Consider the following 23,322-nt stretch of genomic DNA (forward strand, 5'->3'; position numbering starts at 1 on the left):
TAATGATGCACATAATGTAAAGTTATTACTTTATTTAGAATTTAACCCTTTACCAGCTTGCATTCGAAGTTTGTTATGGAGATAGACAATAAAGAAAATGTATTCACTTTAGGTATAAGTCATTCACTTTATTAATTTCATCTCCAGTGATGAAGGCAAACAAAAGGAAAAAAAAGACCGCTTAATGGCTTAAAATCAATATCAAAATGATCAGGAAAACAGCTGGAAAACTAATCAATATGTACACCGGTCAGCAACTCCAAAAGATTCTCGGTGTCTATGGACAGGAGACCCCAGATGTTGTTGGGATCTCGGCCAAGATGACATCCAGGACTGAGAAATGAAAAGAAAAACAAGCTATTTTAATAACAATACAAATTTTTACAAACACAACTTAAATTAAACGTGCAAAAATAAAAACATAAACAACAACACCAGTGATTATGAACGTGGAAATATTGCATATCCACTAGGTTGCAAGCCAGGCTGCAAAACTAATCTTTGTCATTTAGCTAATGATTGAGATGGCATTTATTTTGAAACGTTAGCTGTCAATCTTCAGCCAACAGTTACGAGTTAACAGGAGAACAGTCAACAAACAGTAACAAGTTTATGAAGAAAAATAAGTCAATTTGAAAAACGTATGTTGGTATAATTCAGGGGACTTCAAATTACAAACTATCATTTAACTTGTCTTATACTTACACAGAAAAAAATATGTCCCTAAATTGACAAAATATTTATCTGGAAACCAGTTTCCAAGAAAATTATGTAAATCCTCAAGAATATGTTGAAACTTTGTAAACCACATTGCTATGGTTATTTTTAACACTTCTGGAAGTAACAGCAAATATTCAAAATTTCTAATGAAGAATCACCTAAACCAAATGAGGGGTTTATTCGTAGTTCAAAATAAACTGGATCTTCGTAGACACTACAGCGGACTCTGACTTCCAAGTGATGTGTTTCGTTGCAAACAGGTTGAACAGGCTGGTGGACGTGTGTGTGTACGAGGGCCATTCACACGTAAACAGAAATGTGGTTCATTTGACTGAAGAAGTGACGTGAGCAGCGCAGCTTTGGCGGGAGAAAGGAGAGGGGACAGGTGTTCACACGACACTCACGGGGACGCACCACAACGCCGAAATACCACAACGCCGAACGTACAATAACGCCGAAAACCACAACGCCGAACGTACAATAACGCCGAAAACCATAACGCCGAACGTACAATAACGCCGAAAACCATAACGCCGAATGCCAAATTGACTACACCGCCGACAGCTAGAAAAATGCTGTGTACCACAACGCCGAATTACCACAACGCCGAAATACATTAACGCCGAAAAATGTCATTGCAGGACTGCCACAAAGGTTAGGCTAGGTAAGATTATGTTAGGTTAGGCTAGGCTAGATTAGGCTAGGTTAGGTTAGGCTAGCCTAGGTTAGGTTAGGTACACAAATTCATTCAGTTGTTTTTAATTTTTCTCCTGTGGCCCCCCCTCCCCGCAGCAACATTTTTCGGTGTTACTGTTTTTCGGCGTTGTAGTACACAGCGGTTTTTTTATCTGTAGGCTTTGCGGTCAATTTGGCATTTGGCGTTATGGTATTCGGCGTTATTGTACGTTCGGCGTTGTGGTATTTCGGCTTTGTGGTAACGACCCGACACTCACTGTCACGTCTGTCATGTCAGTGTTGCCGTTACATGACGGGAAGATAGAATTGTATCCCCTCGGAAAGGGTATGTACCTTTCATACTTTTGGTGGCGGTAGTGTAGCTGGGTAGAAACTGGAAAGGTACCCTTTCAGATTTCTTAAAATGCATATTATTTTCTGCTTTAAATTACTGAAAGTTATCCCCTCCGGAAACATATCCCAAAATGGCTGCCAGACAAGTAATGTATCGATACAAGCACCTAGTTCCTCAGTTTCGTACTAGGTAACGCTGGTAGTGAGTGTCCACAGAATACCTAACCTAACCTAACCTTAACCTCTATTAAACGTTATAGGGAGGCAATAAGTTAACATTTATCAAATGGAAAATTGATAAGGTCTTTTTACTGATATTTTTACTTCATGCCATCTTTCACCTGGCCTGTATCGATGCATCACTTGTCTGGCAGCCATTTTGGGACATGTTCCCAGAGGGGATATCTTTCAGGATTTTATGAGCGAGCACAACCATGTCGCAAACTGGAAAGGTTACCTCCAAGCACAGATGGGTGCTGCTACTCTGAGCAAAACTAAAGCGAATGGTCGGGATGAAGTGGAAAATGAAAGCTATGAACGGCGTCCGGTGACCAGCGATTGTGGAAGGTCCACTGAAGGAGGCATCAGGAGGGGATGGATTTGAAGATGAAGCTGCGGTTGAACAGTGCGTGTGAAACTGGCTACTGGAGCAACCATATTATATTTTTTAATAAAACGATCAAAAAGCTTCCTATCCGATTCATAAAGCGAATTTCTGTTGAAGGAAACTACGTAGAATATTAAGGCATTTAATTTGTGTTTTCATAAATCACCAATAAATCCGAACAAAAAAATTCCGGTCTATATTTGAATGACCCTGGTATCTATATTTATATTTATATATATTCTGTACCCTAGAGTTAGGTGACAAAATAAAATTCTTGTATGAAATGTAGTCGGCACAATTAAGACATCTTATAAAGACGTCTTATAAAAATACCAAATATTACGTGCTTAGGTTTCATTAATCAATTTCAGTTATTAGCGGGAGAATCTTAAAATAACATAAAAAACAAATGAACACTCACTCTCATGAAAAAATTTATAAACTTTGTGATAAATTGTTCTTTACCTTAGAGGTACTGATAAATACATACCCTAAAATATTTTTAAAGGTTTTTAATGAACATCATGATGAATCATTGAGTTCATGTTAAAAGAATTGAATTCTGTAGCTATAAATTAACGAATGCACCCGTTAATGTACCAAAGTCCCTGGAATAATTGGTAACAAGTACTTTTCGCAAATCTTAGGTGAAAATTTTTAAATGTGGCTGTGCTCACGTTATATGGTAGATAATCAGACAAGTCATAATGTCTCAGTTATATAAGTTGATTGTTTTGGTTTCTTTTATTTTTTGGTCTGAAGCAAAACTCAGCGTATTTGAAACGTATACTTTTGACGTGAATATGTCTTTAAAATTGCTTCCACAGTGGGAGGCAACTGAAAAAACACTAATGATAACAAAATCGGGGGATCATTAAGTTGACCCTATTGCGATTCGAAATACTCGATGGGGAGTTTAGGTGACAGTTGCAAAATGAACATTATAAAGAAAAGTATATTTTTCTTAAACAATGAGACGTCGTTTTACCTAGACAGCGCACGGACATAAGGCTCAGGCTGGAGCCGCTGCAGTAGCAAACAACAGTGAGACATGTTTCTCCTATATAGCGCAGGGCATATGGCACAGGCAGAGCCGCTGGAATAGCAAACTACAGCGAGACGTGTTTCCCCTAGATAGCGCAAAGCACAGGCTGGAGCCGCTGGAGTAGCAAACTACAGTGAGACGTGTTTCCCCTAGATAGCGCAGGGCATAGGGCACAGTCTGGAGCCGCTGCAGTAGTAAACTACAGCGTGACGTGTTTCCCCTAGATAGCGCAGGGCATATGGCACAGGCTGGAGCCGCTGCAGTAGCAAACTACAGCGTGACGTGTTTCCCCTAGATGGCGCAGGGCATAAGGCACAGGCTGGAGCCGCTGCAGTAGCAAACTACAGCGTGACGTGTTTCCCCTAGATGGCGCAGGGCACAGGCTGGAGCCGCTCCAGTAGTAAACTACAGAGGACGAGCGGGCAGTCACCTAGCAGCAGCTGTTGCCGTAGTAGGGCTTGCAGATGGACACCATGATGTCGCGCGTGGAGGCGGTCAGCAGCGGGCCCCAGGTGCCACAGGGCGGGCAGCAGGGGTTGCAGGGCGGGGGGCAGGGCCCGCAAGGGCTGCAGGGCCCACATGGCGGCGGGCAGCAGGGCCCACATGCTGGCGGGCAGCACGGTCCACAGGCTGGAGGGCAGCACGGTCTGCGGGGGAGAACAACACTGCAGTATCACATCGTCACCAACCAGGTGATACCACAAGTGTGCCGCAAGTTTGAAAATCCTAAAACCACTGATATAAACTTTGTTAGCCCATTGTTCATCCTGATCAAACCTTATCTACTAGAGTCCCACTAGTTGGCGATATACCACACGATGTTGCAACTTTACGCTTTTGCATACACGAAATACGTTTTTATATTAAAATAATACTGAGTCTTTCGTACGAAAAATAGCTCCTAATTACACATATCATTTGATGTTTCATTCAAGCATAGTTTTTGAGCTAGATATGCATTTTTTTTCAAAAGTTTTAAACTCTCATTCTGCACTATATTATTAGATACTAAATGCTGGACTCTTATTATGTTAATCAGGCAAGCATTTTGAAAAATAAGGTTAATTTATGTGTATAAAATTTGCTATGTTAGCATAGTAAATTATTATGTAGTAAATATATTCCTGTGACCCTATTATAAATTTAAGTTACGCCAGTAATCTTTTCCTCCAAAGGTTTAGTATGATGTATTATTTTTAATTATTATTAAAAGTAATTGCTTTGCTAAAGTTTTCTGTCATGGTAATTAATAATGTGAATTTTAAAATTAATAATTAAATATATGTAACATGAAAACTAAAATTTTGAAAATTTTACTTAACGTAATAACATTTTTGATTAAATTAGCATATATATTTGAACAAGTACTTTTATCTCTATCAGTAATCAATAGTTATTGGGATTTCCTAAATATTTTAAAGAAAATAAATTGGAATCATATCACTTTCTTATCTCACCAAATTCACATAAATTTGCTAAGGGTATTTTTTTTAAATATTATCTCAAAGCAGGTTATTATTGAAACCGATATACCGAAGTTTCGGTTATTATAAAAAAAAACTATTACCGGTAATTATAATAGAGAATGCCTTGAAATTGAAGCCAACGATTGACTAGTAATGATATGTGCTTCATTGTCAACTAAGTAAGAAATTAGTTGATAAAACTTTTTAACGATAAGGGGAAAAAAATGTTTTGTGTGTGTGGAATTTATTCTCACGTTGACACGAAAAAACATTATTGAAAGATTTGCCATACATAATAAAAGGTGTGAGGCACAATGCAAAATAATAATTTAAACAAAAATGTGGCGTATGGAAAACGTTTGCATTATTTTGCGAGTTCTACAAGGAGAGATTTTTAAATGTAAATATCAATTAAATTAAATATAGGGAAAATAAAAAGAATTATGAACGATATAATGCATTAATTACTGAAATAAAAGTTAATTGAAGACTAAAAGCTTTAACAATCGGAGACTTGCACACACGTTCGAAAACCGTAAGATATTCATATGAAAATAATAACTCCTAGCCAAGTTATACATCTGCAGAAATGGTTTCTCACCTGCAGTCCATGTCTGAGAAGTTTAGTGCGCTCCTTCGATGTCCTCACGGATAATTTTGAAAATGTTGACTTCCGCTTGGGAGAAGTCAACTGGTCGAAGACAGGAATTTTTCTGTAATGGCGCAGGAAACGTTCGAATGTCAATAACAACTTAAAAACAAATGTTAGTTCTACGAGGAAACAACCACCATGGAGAAAGGTTTAATTTTAGTGCGCAAGGTTAACTCTTAACTCCACGTGTACGTGTTAATTCGACATATTTATATATGACACAAAATTATTAAAATACATAGTTTTCATTATTATTATAATAAATATATATATATTTGTGAATCATACTTCTGTTTATAGTTTTAACTAATATTTTAATGTGCGATTCGTTACGTAATATTATTTTTAATAATACAGAAAGTTCGTAGTTCGTCATTGTGTTTCCGTCTTTTAAAACATAATATACATTTTTTGAAAAACATTTCCGTTAGAAATACTTTCCTTGTAAACGAACTATTGGTTAATTGCCAATTGTAAAGAAAAAAAAGGAGTTGATATTTACAAAAGCTTCTTAAATTGTTAAAATGTAAATTAAAAAGTCAGTTATTTTACCTACCTTCAACTACCTTGAAATTAAAAATATAACAATATTTGGTGAGGAACATTTTAATGTTTAATGCATTATTTTAAACTCCAGGTAATAATAATAGAAATTATGAATAAAACGCGACAAACCCCATTTAAACAAAATTTTTTATAGTTTTATTTCAAAATGTATAACAATTCTTTGAGATAATAATTTCCTTGAGATGATATTTTGTTAAATTAAAATATGACCTGCCTTATTTTAACCGTACGGAATCAAAATTTTTACTGAGATTTTACATACATTTATATTTGTTATTGATATAGGTTATAACGTGTAAATTAGTAGAAAAATTGGCGATTAAGTATGGAGCTTGGGAAACTTTATATTTGCTGTAACATTTAATAAGTGACCTTCTCAACTTGGATTCGCAGTGACTAGACATTCATCTTGCACTATTATGGATCCGGGTTCGAATCAGGTTTCAGGCATTTATTTTTTTGACGTGACAACGTCTAATAAATCGATGAAGGCCGGCTGCACGCACGAAAAAGTGTCCCGTTTCGCTCATTGTTCCGTTACGCTGTGTCCCGTTACGCTCATTGTTCCGTTACGCTGTGTTCCGTTACGTTGTCGGCGAGTGCAGTAAAAATAGGTTATGTTACAATTGACTAAAAAATTATGGTGATTCATATAATTGATGATAGATATTTGATTACAGTTTATTATATTAAAACTTGTTCATTAGTATGTTTAAACTTTATAGCTAAACGCCAGTTTTTAAAATTAATTACAAGTCATCTACACGTGAACTGTTTCATCGACTGTTTATAAAGTGAAGTGAAAAGTTAATGTGGTTTTCATTGCTTATTACAACAAAAATTTCGGCAATAAAGGTTAATTATTATTGCATTTTAAAAATCTGATTACTAGTATAATTTCAAGTATTTATTATTTTATTATTAAAATAAAAATGATTCAATTTTATTCATAAAAGTATGCAATCATTTCATCAATGTTTTGTTATGACGTTGTCACGTTAAACTATCGTCCGTAAACCGACTTTACAGACAACCAATTTTTTAAATTTCTGTTTCAAATGGTTTCCTGGAAGTACTCAAGAAGAATATTACTAACCACAGGCAGTGGTCGATTCAATACTCAATTCACAGGCAATATGTTGGGAAGCCTACATTTCACAAGGATGAGAGCCACATTCGAACAGTTCCAGAGCTCGTTAATAAATCACCACATTGCATGCATTTATATATTTTAAGGTCATAAAGTATTTTAAAAACGCTAACCTCACCTTGACAATCTTAATTTTAGTAACGATAACCTAACCTACTATCCCGGGGAAAATAAATATCTAATACTTACTACACCGACTGAACCTAACCTAATCTAAATTATTACTTCCGTAAACTTCGTTAACTGTTTGGGTTGGGGTTGTGGCTTTAATTCCTGTGAACTACAGTCTATCCCATTGTGTTTTCCAAACAGGAGTGTACATAGAATTAAATTTCTTGGGGGGGGGGGGTGGATTAATCAACTCTTTCTGTTGTTTGCTTTCGAATTATTTCCTTTTATTTGTGGGAATTATATGTATAGATAAAGGGGAGCGTGGCTATGTCCTGAAATTTTGCCGTGACGAGGTTTGATTTTGAACTACATAAAAACTTAATCCTTGAACACCACAACCACGCGCTATGCCACTACGCCACCGAGACCTCCATAATTTACGAAGGAGACAATGTTTATTAACCGTAAAGTGCATTTTCGTTACGTATTTTTAAAACTTGCGATTACTCCTTTCTATTACAACTTTAATTTACTAAATATAATCCCACGGTTGTTTTGCCATCACAAAGTTTCTTTTGACGTACCATTACGTCTGTTACTTCCCGTAATGTTCACGAAAGTGACTATATACGGGTTTATATTGCTACACGTTTGTCCGCCATCTTGACTTCATCTCGTGGGCACAGCAGAAAAAATAGAACACGTTCTGTTACGGTTTTGGTATAAGACTTCGGGTGTGGAAAATTCTATATATCCGGAGTCAGAGCTATTGTAAGGTTGCTGTGAAGTTACACACACGAGGGCAGGCACGCTAGAAGAAAGTAAGTATGAAAACTGCTAAGGAAATGAGTATCGTGTGGGGATGGCTTTAGAAATGCATGCTATATATTGTGACAAATTTTGCTAAGTGATGTAGAGATGTGTGATATGGACGCATCCTTGCGTATATACAGCCAATGACTCGTAGAGACCTGAAAAATTCGCGGATTCATTTCGTGATAGTCTAGAATCCAAAAACGTTTGCCTTTTTACTGCATCAGTGATTGGGTCACAGTTTATCTGAATGATACTCGGCCAATGTAAAACCTTTAACTAAATAAGTATCGAATCACTAGCGTCCCAGTTAACAGGTGTCACGAGTCAGTAGCCAATGAGCAGATGTAATTTTCCCGCGTGCGTAGATGATCATGGAGTCTATCCTACAGGTCATTGAAATCGCGAATTTTTCCGGTCTCTAATGACTCGTCATCATAGAGAAACAGTATATTGAGATGACTACAGGAGGGAAGCCAAACACGTGGAACACGGGGAGTGAACGTTAATGTATAAACTTGGTTACGAGAAAATTCTCGTATTTACATGTTGCAAATACAATTATAATACAAAAATTTGGACACTGAGGTTAACGTATAATTCCTTAAAAATTGTAAGCGAGAATGAATGAACTAAAATAAACTGTGTTTAACAACATTTATTGACGTGAATGACACTTAGTTTCCGCTAGAATTTATTGCCGGAGCAGCTACGTGGACTATCGAATCATTCCGTTTGCAGAGCGAAATTTAAAAACTGTATAATGAAACGGCTTCGATGAAAGCGAAAATGGCATGAATAAAAAATAAACCCCTATTTTGGAACTGACTTAAAAAAGTAATGTTATTAAAATACCTTACATCTTGTTAAAATTAATTAAGAAGATAATACTATAAAGTTTCCCTTTGGCTTTGCGAACTTTGGTTCACACCATCCACCACAGATGGCAGCACTAATGTTACACATTTCCGTTCCTTGCGACTTCCTTACCATTCACGCAGTTAGTTCTTGTAAATGCTGTATACAGAGAGAAAAGATGTTGCAAATAAAAAAAAAATGGAAAACGAAACCAGAATGATTGGAATGTGAGGCAAGTGTCTTAACACTAAGGTAATTCATTCCATGAGATTGGTTTTAGATTTACTGCTCAAACTTGGTTATGTAAAGCTTGATGTAACCTGGTCCCAGCCTTAACTTTCAGGATTGTGACAAAAACTTGCAATCACAAGATTGCAATAAAAGTGAATTAGACTTAGTTAAATTATTTCATCATAGTATACATAAACTTGGTACAAAGTTGTTTATATCAAGTAACACTTGGAAAATTGGGGTGTCCACAACCCATATATATTGTATTTAGGGACGTTTACCTGATTGATTGTTGTTACCGTAGACCTGTTCTTCAACACATGACACTTTCATAAACCGTGGTGGTTTCCAAATACATTCTAAAATAACTCTATTCTAAATTAGCAATGAAAATTTTATCTGGAAGAAAGTCAGCCATTCCGTTTGCCCAACGAATGGTTGCAGTCTCTCGTGAGAGGACGAGTCGCTAGCACACAGAAACATTTTTTCCGTACTTTTACGAAAGATTTCCTTGGAATCCAATTGCCAATAAATAGTTCGTAACACTACAAGAAATGTATTTATTAGAACTACACATGGCTATGGTTATTTTTGCATGAATGAAATACGTTTATCGAGATAAAACTGAGCATTTCTTATAAAAATTGGCTCATAATTTTATACCTTTATTTTAATATTCATTAAAGCATAATATTTTTTGAAAGTATGGAAAATATAATAGAATATTAAATAATTGGAATTTAGTTTATTAATGAGCGCAGTTAATACTGGAAAACTATTCAGGGGACGGTTTGCAATTAACTATAAGTAATTATTGGAGGTACTGGGAAAGCACAACGTGTGAATGCTTTGGTAAGAATCCGAACCCAGCATAACTGCAAAAACCTCTTTTTTTGTTGATATCGTTGTTTTCATGCAAATGAATATTAATTTACAAAGAGCTGTAATTTTACATGAATATTACTGTTTCATTCAAATTTTTTTTTTCAATGTAGTAATGTGGGCATGGTTACCTGCTGTTGGTCCCTTACCTCCCACGCTGCGGAAGGCAACGGGAGACCATCGCAGACTCACCCTGCCGCATGGCCCCCACAAGGGAGGGGCTGGGTGGACCCCTGGGCCCAGCCCTGCTTATTTTTAAATGTTCAACTATTATAATTTTTAAAAACTAAAAAAAATGGAATATTTTTTTTCAATAAAATTTTAGAAGATTTTACACACCTACAGCTAATTTTATTTTTCTGTAATTATTCTCATTTTTATCTCAGTATATGAAATTAATATAAATACTTGCTGTGGTTATTTTAAAGTAAAATGATTTTATAAACAAAGTTTAGTTTGGACTTATAAATAGAGACCGGAAAAATTCGCGGTTTCAATGACCTCCAGGATAGACTCCAATATCCCCTACACACTTTTGGAAATGCCAACTGTTCATTGGCTTCTGACTTGTGAGTCGTCTCGACTGGGTGGCCTGTGATTCGACACTTCTATCAGTGAGGGACTCTAATTGGCCCTCAGTCCTCCAGATTAACAGTGAACCAATGACAGAAGCAGCACTAAGGTATAATTATTTAAATTTTAGCATAACACGAAATGAACCCGCGAATTTTTCAGGTCTCTACTTATAAAATAGTAACCATATATTACGCTGTATTTTCAGGTTAAATAACATTCTAAAAAGAGTGTCGGTAAGAAATAACCATGCAATTATAATGTAGCACGTGACTGTAAAATGGAAAGGGAGGGGGGGAGCGTCTCCAATCCTGGGTCCAGGACCCGTAATCGAATTTGGGGGCCAAGCCCTGCCGTGAGAACGAAGGTTCGTCGTCGCTTCCGAAACCTGCGCTTCTGAACTGAATGTTCACGGACCCTTCAAGGTCACAGCTTTAAGGGCATGTTTATACGTGACGCTCGTTGCATCGCCTTCCGAGCACGTGTTCTCGGTGATAGGCCGCGTTTATAAACAACGTTGAGGAACGCAACATCGCAACATCGCAACATGCAACCAACGCAAAAAAAAAAAAACACAAAAAACCAGTCATTTGTAAAACAGCAAGAAGCCACAAATCATGTAACATAAAATAGTTTAACAATAGAAAACAAACTTTTATCGCGGGATTCTTTTTTACAATTAATACTTATCAAGAAAACAAAATAAATCTACTTAATAAAACTCTTAACACTGATCGACAGACAACTCACAGCCTCCGGATTTTAAATTTGATGGAAATATTCCTTGAGTACCCTAGGGATGCACTAAGGAAGGATATTTGAAATTCAATGCCTAAAGGGGGTTAAAAAAAAAGGGGGGGGGGCAGTTTGTATGAAACAAAATACTCTTGAAACATCAAAAAATTCTCAGGAACTATAAGACCTACAGACTTAAAATTTGGCACCTGTACTCCTTTTGCTACATAGACATCCGCTAAGAAAGTATTTTACGACAACCAGCTCCCAAGAGTGTATTAACCAGCACAACGCCGGCCAAGTCAGCTCATGTCAATAATTTTACTTGAAAGTGGTATTTCATTTCACTGGCGGAAAATTAACAAGTGTAAACATGACGTAATGGTATAGTAAAAGTAACACCGTTGATTTCCAAGAAAATAACGTCTGCGCATTAAAAAGATTTCGGAATACTTCTGTTCGAAAATAGGCCGTCGGAAACGAAAGCCAAAACGCAAGACAGTTGAAAGTTGAAAAAAAAATATATATACTTGCGTTGCGCAGTTCATAAACAGACAATTTGTAATGTGGTTGCTGGACGTTTTGCGTATTGAGTTCTGGAGTTCTTACGTTTTTTTTTTTTAATAAGCCAGGCCTCAGTGATAACTGGAGCTTCGTGCTCTTGCAGTGTGGGTCATGGGTTCGTTGCCAACACCACGGCATGACTCATGTCCATGAGCAGTGGTTTGGAGCATATTCAGTCTTGGAGGGCCCCGTCACCTTTAGACCCTTGTGCACAACGCCGAAATGCCAAATTGACCACAACGTAGACAGCTAGAAAACTGCTGTGTACCACAACGCCAAATTACCACAACGCCGAAATACACTAACGCCGAAAAATGTCATTGCAGGACTGCCACAAAGGTTAGGTTCGGTTAGACTAGGTTAGGTTAGGCTAGGTTAGGTTAGGCTAGGCTAGGATAGGCTAGGTTAAGTTAGGTTAGGTTATATTACGCTAGGTTAGGTTAGGTTAGGTAAGGTTAGGTTTGATTGTGGTATTTCGGCGTTAAGGTACGTTTAAGAAACACACACAAATTCATTCAGTTGTTATTTTGGCGTTGTGGTACACATCAGTTTTCTAGCTGTCGGCGTTGTGGTCAATTTTGACATTCGGCGTTTGGGTATTTCAGCGTTGTGGTAACGACCCGTGCATAACAGTACGATTTAAAAACACACAGTGTGTCCCATTACTAAACATAAAGTCTAGAACAGTTGATGGGCCAGTGAATAAAGGTTCCGAATTAAAAAAAAATTAAAAAATTAATCGAGCAATAGGCATCTTATTTTTAGTTTTTTTTTTTAGTTTTTAAATCTCCTCCCTGCATCAACATTTTAGATACTGTGACTAATAGTTTCTGCTACGTAAACACATAAATAAATATTTTATTGATAATATTCAAAAATAAAATCAAACATGCTATACTTTTAGAGAAAAAGGGGGGGGGGGGGGGTGAGGGGAGGGAAATATATTTGGAAGTCTTATGCAGTAAACAATTTTTAAACGGGTAAATTTGAGTAGCCACAAATAAAAAATACAATACTTTGATCATTTAGCAAGTTACTTTAAAAATGAAAAATTAATGTCAGATAAGTAATTCTTTTTTACAATGTGAATAATCGAAGTTAAAGGATTAAAAATTGTTTCCGCATAAGTCAATCAAATGATAATTTTTGATTTTATTTTGAATAGTTATACTAGTTTGCGTAGGAAAATTTTGAAGTAACAGTATCTGGTAATTTTTGAATTGTTGGGATTTAATAACTTTTGAAAAAATGCTTTTAGCTCGAAAACTACGACACTTTTTGAACTATGGTCTTTTCATTCAGAACCGCGATTAATTGTTATCGGCTTGATGTAGATTTATGGAACATGCTGTATATCGTTGGAGAGCTGGATAAAGTTGGTAATTAACATAAACAGATTAGAGTATTCTGCAGTTAAGAATGAGACAAAATAGTACCTGCCACATCGTTAATAACCATTCTCAGCACTTTCTGACGCATTACCGATACAGACTTATTTTTTTTTTCACCATAGATATGTCAAAATACCAGGTTTAAATAAAATGCACTTGCAAAATATTTCCAATAACTTCACAACATATTAACCCTTAGCAGAAAGCCTTGAACTGGCGCGCAGTCTTGACAGTTTAGTTTCCATATATTTAGCAAAATAATGTAGCTGATCTCTTAAGTGTTAACGTTTGTAGTAATTGTTAATAGTAAATGATTAACATTTCGTCATTATTTTACAGGTGACTCATGAACGATTATAAGTAAAGTAACTGCGATCTCATTAGTCATCAGTGCGTAAAAGCACGTTTCACCGTTTAACAGCAAAATGTTAACACAGTGTATTAAAGTAAAAAAAAAAAAATAAATACAAATACAGGCGCTTTACCGATATCACAAGGAGGTGGAAACAATGGCGGATTCAATGACATCTGAGTTGCAGATGTTGAAAGTTTTGATCCATCGTTTGGGTGCATGGTTGAAAAATTGGCTAAGTCGTTGTAATAACTGATTTTTAATACGCCAGGGTTGATACCTGCTATTTGTTTTTGCAAAATGATGATTTCGCGCTTCTTTGCAAACTCGGTGCTTCACTAGACCCTTTAAGCTCGGTCTCAAGCCGCCATATTGTAATTTGTTTGCAGTTTCTTACCAGTTAAAGATTGTTTTAAAAATTAGTTTTAATATTTGCCTATATAAGTTAAGTTGTATGCTTCAACATCCGTGACTATGAAACGATAAGTAAACAAAAAATTAGATATAAATACATAATTAAGGTTACCCAAATATATAACAAGGGGCACATTTTCTGAAATAAAATGCACACCAGACCAGTAACATTTTATGCAATATTAAAAAAAGAAGAAAACGCCAAAATAAAGTTGATGAGGGGAAGGAAAAAACCTGCGAAAATTGTGGAATTCTACTAAAGTAAACATAGAACGTAATTAAAACACTGACTTCAAACCGAAATGTTGATGGATTTAATGAGAAAAAAAATCAAATTAAAAGGCTTAGCAAAAAAGAGTTAGTTGGGTTAGCAGGATTAGAAAATGGTTCTTCACATGGCATGTCTGTCCGAATGCTGGTGTGTATCTCGGGAAAGCAGACGTCATCAGGGTCCCCGCAGCGGGGCGGGGGTAGATGTCAAGTCCCGTTGGCAGGACCGTGCGACGGGAGAGCGAGAACATCAGACGTCAGCAGGGTCCCCGCAGCGGGGCGGGGGTAGATGTCAAGTCCCCTTGGCAGGACCGTGCGACGGGAGAGCGAGAACATCAGACGTCAGCAGGGTCCCCGCAGCGGGGCGGGGGTAGATGTCAAGTCCCCTTGGCAGGACCGTGCGACGGGAGAGCGAGAACATCAGACGCCAGCAGGGTCCCCGCAGCGGGGCGAGGGTAGATGTCAAGCCCCGTTGGAACGACCGCGCGATGGGAGAGCAGGACAGCATACATCATCAGGGTCCCGCAGCGGGGCGGGGGTAGATGTCAAGTCCCCTTGGCAGGACCGTGCGACGGGAGAGCGAGAACATCAGACGTCAGCAGGGTCCCCGCAGCGGGGCGGGGGTAGATGTCAAGTCCCGTTGGCAGGACCGTGCGACGGGAGAGCGAGAACATCAGACGTCAGCAGGGTCCCCGCAGCGGGGCGGGGGTAGATGTCAAGTCCCCTTGGCAGGACCGTGCGACGGGAGAGCGAGAACATCAGACGTCAGCAGGGTCCCCGCAGCGGGGCGGGGGTAGATGTCAAGTCCCCTTGGCAGGACCGTGCGACGGGAGAGCGAGAACATCAGACGTCAGCAGGGTCCCCGCAGCGGGGTGGGGGTAGATGTCAAGTCCCCTTGGCAGGACCGTGCGACGGGAGAGCGAGAACATCAGACGTCAGCAGGGTCCCCGCAGCGGGGCGGGGGTAGATGTCAAGTCCCCTTGGCAGGACCGTGCGACGGGAGAGCGAGAACATCAGACGTCAGCAGGGTCCCCGCAGCGGGGCGGGGGTAGATGTCAAGTCCCCTTGGCAGGACCGTGCGACGGGAGAGCGAGAACATCAGACGTCAGCAGGGTCCCCGCAGCGGGGCGGGGGTAGATGTCAAGTCCCCTTGGCAGGACCGTGCGACGGGAGAGCGAGAACATCAGACGCCAGCAGGGTCCCCGCAGCGGGGCGGCGGTAGATGTCAAGTCCCGTTGGCAGGACCGCGCGACGGGAGAGAGGGATGGCAGACAGACCCAACAGGGTCCCCGCAGCAGGGCGGGAGTAGACGTCAAGTCCCGTTGGGCGGGCCGCGCGACGGCAGAGCGGGACGGCTCGTCAGCAGGGTCCGCACGGCTTGGCCAGCATCACGTACTGGTACTTAGGGGCCTCCTCCTGGGCCGGCTCCTCCGGGATGTCGGTCTGCACGGTGGTGCACAGCACGGGGCAGCAGCAGTCGGGGCACTGCCTCACGCACTGGCCCACCACCTGCGGCGAGACGACACACACACGTGGAGTCCACCTGTTCATTACGAAAACCCTAAGATGTCCATGATTTCTTTATTTTTTCTAACCTAACTAAAACTAAGTGTATATTAGAGGGGTCCGGGTTAGGGAGGGACCTAGGTGCGTCTCAGGCCGAAGCCTATACGCCTGGTCATGCTGGGATTAGCCATGCAGGGAGAGGGTCGCATGCATCATGTGCTAGGAGGGTATTGGCCAGCCATGGCAACGATTGGTGCCATGACTAACTCCCCTCACTCATAAATCTAGACTATAACTAGAGATAGGTTGGGCCCAGGTAAAACCTGCACCGACACAGGGAAAACCCTGGGCACATTCATTCGGGATGCAAATTGGCATCCATTACATGTAGGAATTTACAGGAGACAGAGGATGGAAGATGTCCATCAAGTTCTGTCCCTGCCCGAACACGCCGAATTTCCACCTTCGACCAACCTCGGGATATGTTTTATTTTTGCGCAGGAAAAATGAATTCAAATATTAAAAGTGATCGGTTAGGTTAGCTACATTAAAACACTACTATTGACGGTTAGTTAGGTTAGTATAGCTACATTAAAATAAACAGAGGAATACATATATATATAAATATATATATATATATATATATATATATATATATAACCCGAGGTTGGCCGAAGGTGAATATTCGGGCGTGTTCGGGCAGGGACAGAACTTGATGTACATCTTAGGCTTCCCGTTTATTTCATCATTGGCTAGACGCAGCGGTTCCCAGACGGTGGGTCGCAACTCGATCCAAAAACTATCAGAAACCATCGAATAAACCATCAGAAAAGATTAGAAAAACAAAAACAAATCGAATTGTGTGCTAACACGTATCTATTGTTAAATAAATAACTGTTTGAGCTTGTATTTTGTAAACCATTTTCAAATCAGAACACAAATTGTTTTTCAATAATAAATCGGTATCTTAAAAAAAAGCACATATATGAATGGAAAATTTGATGTTAAATTATACATACATAAGGAACGTATACGATACAAATAAGGTTTTTTACTCCACCATTAACCGATGGACCGTGGAGATATTCCTATAAGGAAAGGTGGGTCGCCAGCTGAAATGTTTGGCAACCACTGAGCTAGAGGAATCATAATTTTCTTTGGCCAAGGTCCCAGATGATAAAATATATATCCAAGTATGTGAGCTATAAATTATGCCTTTACACAAGCATGAAAGTGTTAAAGTATGCAAGTATTCAAGTATGAAAGTGTGCAAGTGTTAAAGTGTTCAAGTATGCCGTGTCATTTCTACCTCTCTCCTGATGTCTCCTCCTCTACCGGTTCCCCCACCATGTACTTAACTATTCCCCCTCATGCGATTGGAATTTTGGTAACGCTCGAAAATTCAAGCCCCCTCAGCAAAGAAGGTTCACTTCGAAAACTTTTTGTACTTTTACAAAAAGGTTCCTTTGGAAAACAGTTTCCAAGAAATAGTTCGTAATACTACAAGCAAACATATTGTAAGTTTGTACAACACATGGTTACCATTTTCTATGCTCGCCGGCACTGATGGAGGGGCAGGGAACAGGTTGCTTCGGATATGTTCGGAATTGATCGGGGGTCTGACCCAGTCCTACGTGTTAAAGTTCCCAATCTACCCCATCCCCCCCAACAGCTGTAGACTCTTTCATACTCTGTCCAAATCGTCATCCAGACCATCCTCTGCAAATAATGCATGTCCTTGCATCCCGCTTGTCTGTGCTCAGGGGTTTCCCTGTGACTATGCAGGTTTTACCTGGGTCCAACTTAACTAGTAGTTTTAAGCTAGTTTTGATATAGGGGAGTTAGTCATGACATCAATCGCTGCCATGGCTGGCCAATCCCCTCCTTGCACACGATGCATGCGACCCTCTCCCTGCATGGCTGATCCCAGCATAACCAGGCGTATATGCTTCGGCCTGAGACGCACCTAGGTCCCTCCCCTAACCCGGACCCTCCTATAAATACACTTAGTTTTTAGTTGGGCTAGGGGAAAAAAAATGAATATTAGACTTCCTCCAGGTTTGGCCCGGGCACAGTGCTCCACGTCTTTCTGCTAGGAAAATTCCAAGTTTAATTCGGAAAATGTTCTTTACAGCTATGTAATGCGCCACAGCATGTAAGTGGCAAGTTTTATTAAAATATTTAAAACCATTATCGCCCACCGATGGGAAAATAAATATCTTTTTTTTTCGTGAATCGTGTATCTTTGTGCTTACCTTTAAGAAAGTTTCTTAAATAACACTCTATTCTGATGGAGTGTGGTCGTTTTAGACAGGTGGTTGTGATAAATCGTTTATGCCCTTATCGTATTTCGTTAATATCTTGCCAAGAAAAACAGTTAGAACTTTTTTCAATTGAAAACAAGAATATCATACAAACCAATTTTAAAAGCTCCATATTTAAACAATTACAACTTTCAACATAATTAATTTGCTCCATTACTAATTTTATGCTTTGTGAAAATCCCACGATAAAGACACACACTAAACAATCTGGCAACACTGGCCAGACGAAGTAGAAACCTTCTGATATTCCTTATAACTTACAAAATAATGATGTTATACCGAAATTGTCGAGAATATCAGGAGTTGGTTTTATTTCCCACTTCATACTATGTTTTATTGAGTTCCTATTTTATACTAAGTTTTATTGAGTTTCCCATTTTTTACTATGTTTTATTGAGATTCCCAATGTATAATTTTTTCAATGTTTCTCACTCCTGAGCTCCACAATTAATGGAACCGTAAATTAAACTACAACTTCGGACACGAGAATGCTTAGGATGAGATAGTTCTGTAGACCATATCTCTCTGTCCTCGGGCGCTAAGCCAATACATTAGTATCCAGTTAAATTATTAATATTTTGCTCAAATAAAACACCGATCAGATAATTATATAAGTAAATGAAGCCACAGTTATTTGGATGGTTTTAGTGGGCAGGGAGAAATGTGTTGAAATATGTGGTTACATTTGTGAGAAGACGAGTTAAATTCTGTGTCAATTAACTCTGCTGAGAATTTGACAGTTTGTGATAGTAGTATTAGTTATACTCATTTCCCAACTGTCACTTACATATCACGATGTTTGTTCACGAAAAATGAAAATCACACAAAGTTGTTTCCAACCACTGTTGACTGAGAAACAGTGGCAGAATAATGCATAGTACATTTGAAGAAATGTTAAGTTTTGAGACAAGTTACATGATAAAGACTATAGATAAGCCGAAATTAATACACAGTGCAATCAATAACAGAAACATTAACTATGGTGGAAAGGTGGTGAGATAAGTCTACAAACAACGATGAACCGAGCCAAGTAGCATCAAGTAACGAACTCAGATGGTTTCTTATCAAATGTCGTAGCTGATTCCTTACCAGGTTATTATTATCTTATTTCATTATCTTCTTAATGCTGGGACGAAAAGATGCAGAGAAAAAAATAAACATATTGTAATGCAGATTTATTTAAAGATACAACTGTTGGCCTTAAGTGATTATCATGATTGCTAGGTGCCAAGAAAAACCCCTTTTCAAGACTGTTTTCTGTCAAAATATGAAATATGAATGAGGTAAATGACATGATGGATAGTGATATTTTTTAAGAAAGTCGTAAACGTAACGAATATATTGATAAACTCCCAGTCATTTAAACTTAATAACATTAAGGACGAACTAAAAGACCCATGGCTTGAAATTTTCCATAACAGCCACCTTCATCAGGGTAACAGTTTCCTACTGGACAGATAGCCCAGCCAAACAGAAGGGAAAAGACACCAGATTGGCCAGCAGCTCCAATCAATCACATAAGTTCATCTCAGGTGACACACAGCTGCAGCCAATCAGGCAAAAGTATTTAAAGGAAAAATGACTGCCAAGGCTCTCAGTAGGAGAGGTACCCTGATAATGGAAACTGCAATGTCGACCGAAACGTTAGCGAACTCTTCACTTTTGACTCGGCTAAAACTAGGGATTACAAAACTTTTTCACATATCGATATTTAGTTTGATATCGATGTTGATAAAATATCGACTTAAAATCGATGTATTGAGCTATCGAAACATCGAAACTTTTACCCTTGTTTTGCTTATTATGAAATGTAATATTTAAGTATACGTAATACTCAATTCTTGATATATCTAAGCTTTAATAGTGAAATCACATGTAACAGGTTTTCTTATTTACATGTCTCTAAATTTTGGAAATAAATGCTACAAACATTATTTTATTAAAATTCGAGGTACCGATACCAAAATATCTATATGTTAAACTGCGATATAAATATTTTAAATATATTGATGCATGGTTGCAATTCCAAGCTTAAAGCTATAAGCCAGAAGCAAGAGATATTAGAAGTTGTTTAGTACTCATTTCCCTCCATGTTCTAGGATTTCATCAAGAGGTGGATACATTAAAAGGAGCATTGAGACAGTTTTGGTGGCACCTTAATGCTAACACTAACCTTTAAAAAATAAAGGAATTTTCAAGATATTGTATTTTATTTATATTTGATACATCAAATATATTATTTATTTTCCACTTTATAAGACCATCATTTGTTATTACTTTGCAATAGAAGAAACTGAATTTTTATTAATTTTTATCAAGTGTTTGCAGGTGTTGAAACTTCGCAAAACGAAGAAGAAAACATGGCGCGATGAAAATGATCGGTGTGCTTGCTGAAAGGATTCTCAATAAGGGATAGGAATACATGTGAAATAAAACGTGAATTTACTGATTATGTTACGCTACAAGGACTGAAGTCTAAACAACATTTACATGCTTCCATTCACCATCCAATCGTTATATTAGCCAAATAAAATGTTTTTAAGTAGTTCTATAAACAAATTTACAGGGCTGCTACTCCACACGCCAAAAAATATCTCTGGTTTCCTCATACATATTTCATACATTTTTTTGACCATTTGTTGTATACCTACTTATGAGGATAACATTAAAATATGTAGTTTATGAATAACACACAACTTTTTCAAACATAAATTAAAATATTTTCGAAACCTCATTTATGTTTGTCAAGTTTTCAATTAAAGTCGGTGAGTAGGGGGAGCAGTGCGATTCTGGGACAAGTTTGCGAAATATGCCGGTGAGTAGGGGGAGCAAGTAGATTCTGGGACACACAAAGATTATGCAAATTAGGGTAACTATCCTGATTTTCGTGTCGTTTAAGTGTAGATTTGATATGTTTAAGTGTCGACAGACACTACTGACCCGCGAGGTGGCGCCGGACTCCTTGTCCGCGTCGCGCGGCTTGGGCCCAGGCCCGCCGCTCGGGATGCAGGTGGGCTCGGGCATGTCCAGGCACTCCGGGATGCCGCAGCCGGTGCGCGGGCAGCGGTCCTGCAGCCCGTTGCGGCGCCTGCAGTCGCAGCTCGAGTACAGCACGCCGCCGCGCAGCTCGACCGGCGGCCCGGGCGACCCGCACGCCTTGGCCCGCAGCGCCGACCGCTTCTCCTGCGCGCACGACACATGACCCTGGTGGCTCCCACTTCTATGAGAGTGGAGGTCATCACTTAGCTCGAAGGGTGGACCGGGCCTTGCCACCACGCGATTACTAGAGACCGGAATAATTAGCGAATTCATTTCGCAAAAGGCTTAAATACAAATAGTTATACCTCATTGCTGCCTATGCTATTGGCTCACAACTCACCTGGTTGACTCTGGGCCAATGAGATACACCCGACCAAAGCTTTATCTAATCACAGACAGCAGCCAATGAGTGGGTGACATTTGACTGAGTGTACTATGGAGTTCATCCTACAGGTCATTGAACCCGCGAATTTTTACGGTCCCTAGCGATTACAAATACTGCGATGCTGCTTGAAATAGAGCTTCTGTGATAAATCATACTTGGTTGACATGTAAGCTAATTGTGAACTGGTGTAGTGGCCTGCATGCAAGTTATTTCCTCCCGGCCGCTTACAGACTAGTAAATCTGTGGGCTCAACAATGTATGGAATGTCTGGGAGTTATAATTTATGCCTTGAAATGCCAAAACACCGGGATAAACAGTTTAAAATTTAATTAGAGCAAAATGACGGAGATATCTTAGTTTGCAGGCCTTAATCCCCCTTAAAGATGCACAAAATTTTTCACAGTTCGTAGACAGTTCGCCTTTATGCTTGTATTCGGCAGTCTTAGTAGTAATAAGGCGCACCGAACACGTCCTCCATGATAGGCATATTTATTCAGCCGGGCAGTTATCGTGTATAGAGTCCTTGTTTGCAGTGAGGAAGATTAATTATTATAATGCTTTTTGCATTGACCAAGGATCGTAATGAATTGAGTCACTCAATGCATTAAAAAGAAATTTTAATAATGATTTTTGGATATTTTTCCGAATTTATTTGGTTGATAAATACAAATTTTCCAAATGGCAGCCAAGATAGCCGATAATATGGCAGCCACTACAATAGGTGATTGTCTAGTGGTTGACACCAGTGCGATATAGCAGGTAATTAATAAATCAGTATGATGGCAGCACACACTAGCAGATGAAGACAACATGGTGGATTCAATATGGCTGCCATGATGTTACACTTACTCTGGTAAAAGAAAACTGACCAACATTTTACAGTACGTTAAAAGCATATAGGCTTTCCAACTGGCTCACATTCAAAAATCTCCCTTAAATTCACTCCTAGTTGGTTGTTAGAGCCCGCAAAATCTTAGGCTGTATATGACTGCCTTCAACCATTTTGAAAAAAAAAGTAGGGTTGTTTATATCCATAACCATTAAGGTGCTTATAATTTACTGACCGGATGAGTAAAATAATGGTATAAAATGGGTGCTTAATCTCAGGGCTGTCGAGAGAAACAATTGACTCAAGGGAAAATAATTTTATCGGCCCCCTCACCAAACATTACATGTTAAAATAGTGAATGATAGCTTATTCTGGAACAACATATTCATGAAGTGACTTTCTATTGGTTTCTAAATGGCTTTCTATTGGTGTATATTCGGCCATGTTCGGGCGTGTCCGTCGCTCGATGCTTACGATCGGCAGCTCGTGGGCCATAATCGGTCTCCTTCGGTTTCTGATCCAGTCACAAAGTTTCAAATTGTATTTTTATAAGGGTGGAAATAGCTTGTTTTCAGGATAATATCTATGTATGAAACTTCCGGTAGAGCTTGTTGAAAGTACTCGAAGAACTTGCATTTATCCTTTTATATTATTTTTTTCCGCCATATAATGTTACTGTTACCACTATAATATCATAGTTGCCCTATGCAGAACGAGAAGACTGCGCGCCAGTTTAGAGCCTTGCGCTTAGAGGCGATATCTCGCTAGAAGCACTAGCGAGCGACGCACTTACCATCCCACCTCGCAAA

General features: G+C 39.0%; 2 protein-coding genes across 2 annotated transcripts; both read right to left on the reverse strand.

Moving 5' to 3' along the window:
• LOC134538796 (uncharacterized) lies at nt 1-10,333 on the reverse strand. The gene is made up of 4 exons (XM_063380287.1): nt 10,324-10,333; nt 5,469-5,638; nt 3,832-4,048; nt 1-333 (listed from the first exon to the last, which is right to left on the reverse strand). Exons 1-4 carry the CDS (start codon nt 10,331-10,333, stop codon nt 278-280), a joined length of 453 nt encoding a protein of 150 aa, XP_063236357.1. The 3' UTR covers nt 1-277.
• A 4,118-nt stretch (nt 10,334-14,451) lies between these two features.
• Nucleotides 14,452-23,008, reverse strand: LOC134538797 (uncharacterized). Its single transcript, XM_063380289.1, has 3 exons — nt 22,988-23,008; nt 21,201-21,443; nt 14,452-15,939 (listed from the first exon to the last, which is right to left on the reverse strand). The coding sequence occupies exons 1-3, from the start codon at nt 23,006-23,008 to the stop codon at nt 15,790-15,792; spliced, it is 414 nt and encodes a 137-aa protein (XP_063236359.1). The 3' UTR covers nt 14,452-15,789.
• Between the last annotated feature and the right edge of the window lie 314 nt (nt 23,009-23,322).

The sequence above is a fragment of the Bacillus rossius genome, chromosome 14 (genome assembly GCF_032445375.1).
Source record: "Bacillus rossius redtenbacheri isolate Brsri chromosome 14, Brsri_v3, whole genome shotgun sequence".
Lineage (NCBI taxonomy): Eukaryota > Metazoa > Arthropoda > Insecta > Phasmatodea > Bacillidae > Bacillus > Bacillus rossius.